Source organism: Capsicum annuum, chromosome 3, assembly GCF_002878395.1.
Source record: "Capsicum annuum cultivar UCD-10X-F1 chromosome 3, UCD10Xv1.1, whole genome shotgun sequence".
Taxonomy (NCBI): Eukaryota; Viridiplantae; Streptophyta; class Magnoliopsida; order Solanales; family Solanaceae; genus Capsicum; species Capsicum annuum.
In genome coordinates this window covers 224,235,313-224,244,163 of record NC_061113.1, presented here as the reverse complement: position 1 = coordinate 224,244,163, position 8,851 = coordinate 224,235,313, and the positions used below count along the sequence as shown (strand labels likewise).

The 8,851-nt window shown below is 36.9% G+C and overlaps 1 protein-coding gene across 1 annotated transcript; it reads right to left on the bottom strand.

The window, feature by feature from the left end:
- Positions 1-3,810: 3,810 nt before the first annotated feature.
- Positions 3,811-8,530, bottom strand: LOC107863183 (S-type anion channel SLAH2-like). Its single transcript, XM_016708999.2, has 5 exons — positions 8,256-8,530; positions 7,439-7,630; positions 5,869-6,327; positions 4,600-5,370; positions 3,811-4,499 (listed from the first exon to the last, which is right to left on the bottom strand). The coding sequence occupies exons 2-5, from the start codon at positions 7,613-7,615 to the stop codon at positions 4,071-4,073; spliced, it is 1,836 nt and encodes a 611-aa protein (XP_016564485.2). The 5' UTR covers positions 7,616-7,630; positions 8,256-8,530; the 3' UTR covers positions 3,811-4,070.
- Between the last annotated feature and the right edge of the window lie 321 nt (positions 8,531-8,851).

Here is an 8,851-nt window from a genome sequence, read left to right as displayed (position 1 = left end):
TCAAAGGGATTTCATTTCATATAAAGTTGGCCACCCATTTCGTCCTGTACAAGGAGTTATGATCGTTTGAAGTTGATCCTAAAAATCTATTTTGAGAGGCTGAAGTAAAACGAGTATAACTCATTACTCAGACGTCGGATTTGGATGAAACCAATTGCATTGGAAAGAAGACTCAAAGATATTTCTTTTCATAGGTCGAAGCTCTCCCAGTTCATTATATTAAGGGAGTTATGATCGTTCAAAGTTGATCCAAAAAAATGGCTGGCATCAGTAGTTTGTGTGCAGGAAATTTTCCTGCACATTTACTATTCCCAATATCCCGGCCACCGTTTTATAGTTTCGAACGTGCTCGATTATATCCGAAATCTATCCGTTTTTGGAAATATTTATATCGTTGGAAAGCTTATTCAATAACCTTTGTACGGAACCATCGACGGGCAAATTCCTGTATAAATAAAATAAAATAAAATAAATTCCATATAAATAATACCAATACACGTACTTGAATACGCCAATATATGTACTTGAATACGGGGTGTTACAGCTACCCATGGCTACGACCATACACCCAAAATAAATTATAACCATATTCCAAACCTTGTGTTTATATCGGTTTCTCCATCACTCATCATTGCCATCAGTGTTTTGACCCCATCAGCTCTAAACTTTTTCTCTCATGGAATGTAAGATTTTTAGAATAAATTTTACTATTTGACAATATTTTTCTCACTTAAATCAAAACTTTTCATATTTAAATTGAAAAAAAACTTTACAACATCAAAATTCAAATATGGAAATTAGTTCCACCACTATTAATCAGATCTCACCTTGCTTCCTCCCACTATTCCGTTCAGGCCAGGTGCACGCCACGATACCTGATCAATTCGGGCCGCACAGGGAAATAATCCAGAGTTAGATCATTTCACCACTCCGGAATCAAGTAATCCTCAAACTACTTCCCTATCCCACTTCACATTTCAAAGCCAACCCCCTGCCCTCTCTGTGCATCCTCGCTCTCTACATCACTGGCCACCAGTTACTCATGTTTACCAGCATCGCCCAAAGTTAACACGATCCCTCCACGCTAACAGAGGTGCGAGCAGTTGCTCTCTTGACTCGCCTCCGCCCACTGTACCCATAGTTCAAATTCCACAAATAGAGCAAAATCGTGTAGTAACAAGGTCTTCAAATAACATTGTCAAGCGATGAAAAATTATTGACTACAGTTCCCAAATAACCCATCTTGTACCCATTTTACCTGTAACCTACAAACAAGCACAAAAATTATCATATTGGAGAGATGCTATGCAGGTTGAATATGATGCACTAATAAAAAACCAGACTTGGGAGTTGATTCCACCGGACTACTCCAGAAATATTGTTCCCTGTAAATGGTTGTTTCGAATCAAAACCAAGCCTGATGGCTCCATTGGTAGGTACAAAGCGCGTTTGGTTGAAAAATGATTCACCCAAATGCCTGGGGTTGATTTTCATAAAACATACAGTCCAGTGGTTAAACCAACCACAATTCGAACCGTCCTCACCGCCGTTGTACAAAAAAGTTGGCCGTTACATCAAGTAAATATCAATAATGTTTTTCTTCAAGAAAAGCTTCACAAAGATGTCTATATGACCCAACCACCTGGGTATGAAAGTTCAGCACATCCTAACTATGTCTTTCATCTCAAAAAGGCTATCTACGGACTGCGATAAGCTCCTAAAGCCTGGTATGATGCACTCAGTGATTCTCTGATCAGAATGGGATTCCGTATGTCTGAATCTGATAATTCCTTGTTTATTCTGCATAACTTGGGTGTAACTATTTAGATACTAATATATGTGGACGACATCATACTCACGGGCAGAAATGAAACACTCCTTCAAGAAGTCATTACTTTTCTTTCCAAAAGATTTTCTCGTAAGTATCTTGGCTTACTGCACTATTTCTTAGGCATTGAGGTACACAGGGATGCCAACGGTCTATTTCTTAGTCAATCTAAGTATATTCAAGAGATGTTGCATAACACTCAGATGCAAGATTACAAAGGCGTTCAGTCCCCAATGAGTATATCTGAGGCACTACAGGTAGATGACGAAGCCCCTAAAACTGATGGCAAAGAGTATAAGAGTGTACTTTAAACTTCAGTACCTTTATTTTACAAGACCGGATATCACATATTCGGTAAATAAGCTTACTCAATTCAACAACTCTTCCTCCGTGGTTCATTGGAAGGTTGTTATACCTCAAAGATACATCCCAGAATGGTATTCATATTTCTCCACATCAGTCCACTGATCTTTATGCCTATACCACGCTGATTGGGCGGGTGATATTAATAATCGCCGCTCAATCTCTTGCTACATTATTTTTCTAGGTACGACTCTTATTTCATGGTGTTCTCATAAGCAACCCACTATCTCCCGATCCTCCACTGAGGTTGAGTATAGAGGCAGTTGCCTCTGCCTTGTCTGAAACAAATCGTATCACTCACTTGTGCAGGGATCTTCATGTGTCACTCTCTGTTGCACCTACAGTACTTTGTGATAACCTTGGGGTCACATACATTGTTGAAAACCCGGTACATCATACAAAAATGAAGAACCTCGAGGTCGATCTTCACTTTGTTCGCAATGGCCTAGTCCTAGTATCACACATCCACTCCACTGATCAAGTTGTAGCCACTCACTAAACCATTGTCTAACCCAGCCTTCCAACGGATGCTACCCAAGTTAGGTGTTGTCTCGTCACACCTAACTTGAGGGGGCATAATAGAGCATGTACCACATGTTAAGATATCTCATGATTGATTTAGTATCTCATAGTGATTTAGTTTCTATTTAGGAGAAGATCACAATTCTTTATTAGTTGATTCTTTCCTTATTTAATTTGTGTTCTCTTGTATATATACACATACATATCAATGAAATCAAACAACTTCATCTTCATTCTCTACATTTATATTAAGTTTTAGTGGTACCTTCTTATCACACAAGATTCCGAATGCGAGCCTCTATTTCATCCACCCAAAACCAATACGGTGAGTGAGATCCTCTTAGATCTTTCCATTTCCTTGGATAATATACTCAAAATACTAGAAACTTAATCTCTTTTGGATGATTTGTATGTGTTTCAAGTCTCACTTCCACATCAGTCTCATTCATTACTTCACTGAACTTGCGCTCCAAATATTCAGTCTTGTACTTGGTCATCTGAACCCTTTGTGCTCCAAGGTTTTGTCTCCAAACCTCCAGGTTAGTTTTAACGCCACTACGAATCTCGTCAATCAAAACTACATACATCATCCGTAAATAACATGCACAATGACACCTCACCTTGAATTTATAGCGTCAATGTATCCATCACCAAATTAAATAAAAATGGGCTAAAGGCAGATTCATAGTGCAACTCGATCAAAGCTGTGAAGTGCTCTGAGTTTCATGGAGTGAAAAGATTAAATTGTATCAAGCAGCTGAAAAGATAGGTCCTTGCTAAGATGAAACTGCCTTTTTAAGTCAGCCACTATCAAGACCTGAAACAAAGTCCTAGCACATTAAGGGAGGGTAATTTCTTTCTTTGAAGACATTATCCTCTTTTTCAGCTTACTAATCACTTCGATTATCTAAGGCGTTCATACGAGTTAGATACTAAACATCTTCTCTTTGGCTTCAGGTACTTAGACTTGTTACTTGGAAGTATGTTAGATAATCTGATTATCCAAGTTAAATACTTAGATGGTTTGTTTTCCTAGGTGAATGCTTAAAAGTCTCTGTCCTTCTGTACAAAACATAACAAAGACAGCAATCCTCAGAGGCGAAGAAAAATATTAAGGACCCTTTTATTATAGTTACTCATCTCAAACACTTTATACAAAAAAGGAAAACTTTTCAAACGTGGAACAACATTCGTCCCCTTGCATCTCTCGTAGTGCTTCACTTCTTTTTACAAGACTCTTCATGTGCCTTCACCTATATCAAGTTCATAGGATCACCGAACTTTTGGTGTTCCTCACTTGACTAAAAGCTTAAGGCTTTACAAGCAATTTTAATACAGGATCATCGAACAGAACGAGTCAATCTTGGCTAACTTCTTTTGGAGCAGCGGTGCTTTGTAACTCTATGTTGCCAGAGAGAGCTGCTTCGATATCTTTGGCTTCAGCAGAATCGGCATACTTAAGGAATTGATCTATGTCCGTGCTTCCAGCTCGTCTATGATGGTACCATCGGCGATGTGTTTTAGGCTTCCTGTCGCTAATTGCAATAGAAATGTCATTTGGAAAGAGGTCTCTTAGAACAAAAGCATGAATGATGGTTGTCACAAGCAGTCCTGTCACTGTAAGTGTAGAAATGATGCAAAGTATGACGACCAGAGACTTTGTCACAACCGTGTTAACCATGTTTGAGTATCTGATGGTGGCTATAGCAGCTCCGGTCATCGGAAAAGTGTAAGCCCACCAAGCCAATGAAAACCTGAAGCCTCGGAAGAAATTAATGCGAACAGCCTGTAAACGAATAAGAAAAACACAATAGAAATGAATCAGCTTGCTGTGAAGACATAACTCAAGAAGAGGCTCTAAAATTTTGTAAAGGAGTAATATTTACCAGTGAGAAGTAAAGGAACAAGGCAATGAAGTATGCGATCCGAGCACCAAAATCAAAGGACCCTTGGATATTTGCCCATGCCATAGAAGCAACACTAGGGGCAGCGACAAATAGAAAGAACACAGGATGTAGCTCCTTTGGAAGTGTCTCATTTGTTGGAAGTCTTTGGTAGAGAGTTACAAACAGAACAGTGTAATGAGCCAATCCAACAGCAAAGAAGAAAATTGGCCCTTCTTTTAGTCCCATGGATGCACCAAGCAAGGAACCAACGAAATTCCCCACAACTGACAGATGATTTGATGGATTGGCTACCTTTGAGAGCCTTCGTTGACCACCAGACATCCATTGCCCGTAAATCTTGAGCTCCAAACATAAGAATGGGATCATAAGGACATACCATAAAGCATGAGGAAGGCTTTGATAGACAGAAGGTGGAAGTCCAAGTGCTAAGAATAGGAGTGCTATCCATGGAGCAAAGAAGAAATTAACACGTATCGGGTGGTAGTACTCCCTACGTACTGCTTCAAAGTAGAAAATGATTTTCAGCACATACGCGAAAGTAACAATGGCCATCAGGACAATAGAGATCCACCAGAGCACAAGGTTTACGTCCATGCTTATGTGGAGGAATTTGGTCGAGGCAGAAGTGGCTAAGGCTTTCCACATTATAGCTTGGCTGCTAACACCAAGAATGATACCAAATGATGAAATAGGGTAACGTAGTAGAAATGGCCACGTCTTGTCCTCTGGAAGAATACTTTCCTCAGAAGCCTGTAGAGGAAACAAATAAAATTCCAATTCACTATCTTGATTCACCATAGTTGTATTGACAGATAAAGATACAAATGAAAAAGAAGCAATAGGAAACAAGTTCACAATGCAAATCGATTCCAAGTAAGGCATGAAACATCTTTGCATTAACACCCTTAAGGATTACCCTTTAAGTATTTGCACTTATCTTAGATCCCACAGCATACACAGCTACGAAAATCAATTGTTGTCCTCTAACAAGCATGCAGACTAGAATTAACCAAGTAAGCATATTGATTCCACAACTATAGATTAGAGAATAAATTGGAGCAGGTGAAGAATCTTTACACTAAATTGCAGCTTGAGAGATCAAATAGGTATCACATCACCATTTATTTTTCACGAGGTTTTGCTAGATTTCTATGTACTTTGATGTTCAGATGGTAATAAATAAAAAAGACAAATTTTTAACCCAAAACAGTGAACTAAAATTAATGTAAAAAAGCAGAAAAAGCATACCCTTAGCTTATCAAGTTCTGGCCCCTCCAAGGCATCAAAAAATCGGTCCACAGGAATATTAATAGGAGTATTAGGCTGCGGTTCAGCAGTGGGCTGAGAGACGGACTCTTGTTCTATTTCCTGAATTTTATTTCCGCGCAAATTTGATAATTGTCTCTCAAGCCTACCAGACCATGTTTTGAAACTGTCAAATCTTTTATCCTTCAGCTTGCTAATCCTGGGATGCCTAGGAAGTTCGCCGCTTGCAGGAGCTCCAGCTGAAGATTCAGTTGTAGTAGCACTTGGCATAGGCTGAGAATAGAACCTTGTTTTCTTATCTTTTGATGTAGCAGCAGCAGAATCAGGAGCATCTATAGTCTCATTGTTATCGGTGAAGCCAACTCTTTTTGGAGTGGGTGGCATGCTAATGGAAACTGAATGAATTCTATTGCTCTCGCGCTCAGCAGCAGCTTCAGATACCTATAGAAATATCACAGAAAATATTTAGGCCACTGAAGTGTCACACTACATGTTACAGATCAAGGCTTAAGGTCAAATCAATTCACTAGTGGCAACCATGATACGTCATAGTTTGTGCTATGATCAACAACAAACAGAGCAAGATGTTGAAACTTGAAAAGTTTCAAGATCACTAATGCAACTTACAAGTTAGAAATCTTCAAATAAATCACCAAATTTAATCTAAAGTTCAATCCAAACTAGCTAGTATATCAGTCTGAACTTTTTTTGTTTCAAATACTTAAGTTAGATTATCATTAAACAAACAGGCTCAAACTTGTAAAAGGATACATATAATAAAGTATACATCTGAGGGGGATTGGGGAAAAAAGGGAAAAAGGAGTCCTAAAAGCACATCCCGACCTCAAAAGAAGAAAAAGCAAGAAACTATTGCCATCTAACTAACTACAGACATCCTATGTATCAAAAATCTGCAATTCCTAGCCTTCCTAGTGCCCTGTATTAATTCCTCTCCTTTAGCTCCTTTTGTAACTAGCCCCCCTTGCTTGTACTTTTCTCCATTGAGGATTTTATTATTATTTTAATAAAAAACCACTAGATACTCTATTTAGTGGTATAAATTCGACCAAAAAAAAAATTGTAACTGTGTGAATACGAAATCTGCATTTACATTAATTTTCGGAAAATTTCAAAGATCAATCATTTAAATTTGAGTATTGTCCTTGTTATGATCAAAAAGATTTCTACTTTGTATTGAAAAGTTAAAATATGTGATCATTAATGTCAACAACAACGTCAAAGTTAATCGTCATCAAGAAAAATTACATGGGGTTTACATAATTACCGTACTTAAGTAAAGATAAATAAGGTTGCTTGCATATGATGAATCCACTTAAATATATATCTATAAATCAGCTTCTATTTAGCTTCAACAGCATAATAAAGCTCAATCTAATAGTAAGTACCATATATATTCTTTATCAGCAAAAGATGCAGAGCAATCGATCAAATCTACTAGTCGCCGCGATAAAATCAACGCAACAGAAGAACACAACATTTAGCTAACCAGTAAGGTGGATAAACATTTTTAAGAAAAATCAGAAATACTCACCATAATTGATGAGTTTGGAGAGTAAGAATCCAGTGCAGGTGCAGACAGATTATTAATATGGTCATTGACTATGCTATCAAAATCATGGTCCATTTCAGAACTGATGAATCTGATAAGTGATGGAAGTCCTTCTGATGAAGGTTCGTTTGCAGGATGAATTTGTTCACTTGTTCCCATCTTTATTTAATACACCTGTATGAACAATATCATTAATTAATTATTCGGTGTCTTCTAGTTAGTCGCCACAGAACGTACATAGACAAATTATTTTTTGAGTTTAAGATATGCACTTAGATACTTACGCAATCAGTTCATTTAAAAGGTAATTACAGTACTCTATGTAACAGGTTAAATTACATTAAACAACAACAAATCCAATATAATCCCACAAACAGAAGTACAAGAAATAGCACATATTAACAGAAACAGAACAAGTTAAATCACACTGACAGTGTAAAAAGGCTCATTACCTTCGTAAATATAACTTAATTCTTACTGTTGTTATTATGCTCAACCATATTAAGAAAGAAACTTCAGCACGCATATATTTTGACAAACATGGACAAGTTCTCAACAGCACAAATCAAAAGGGGTATCATATATATATATATTTATCATGAGTAATCAACATTTTCAAAATAAGTACTGCGCCATAAAAGAAGAAAAATTTTAAAAAGCTAAGATTCATTAAAGTTTTCTATAACAAATAGTCTCTAGTAAGCAGGTGACCTCCCTAGAATTTTGACATCTTTCATTGCAGACATTTTTTCTGAAAAAAAAAAAAAAAAGACCAAGACGAGAAAATCACTACTTTTACCTTTCTAAAATGTTATGTTGCTTAAATGCAGACAATGCAATAATCCAATAGGAGTATGAGATTTTTATGTCAATTTCTAAGCAACTTTCCAGAGTCTACAGTATTGATACTGATTAAAGATCCAAATTGTGGCACTCAAAAGATCTTCTCCTTTTTTATTTTTTTGGAGGGGGATGAAAGTGGGAACATAGATATAGGAAGACTAGATTAATGGAGAACTTTGGAAGGACCAAAATTTGTTGAGAAAAAAGAACACGAGTCTGCCAGCGAAAGAAAGAGTATAAATAGAATTTTAATTAGTCATGCAATGTTCTTGGAAGCAGACATCAGTCACGTCATAACATGTTATTACAGCTGCCATATTGTACGAAGGATAATAATGCGTTCAACAATACATAAAACCACATATGCGACAAGAAAGTTGAACAAAAGATTTAAGTTCTTTGCACTGACGACGCTATATAAAGTATCATCAAATTGATAGTATATAATAGTAATATATACTCTCCGTCTTAATTTAAGTTAAGTTATTTAATTGGATATGAAGTTTTAGAAAAAAAATAAAAAATAATTTTTGAGACTTAAAATCTAAAATA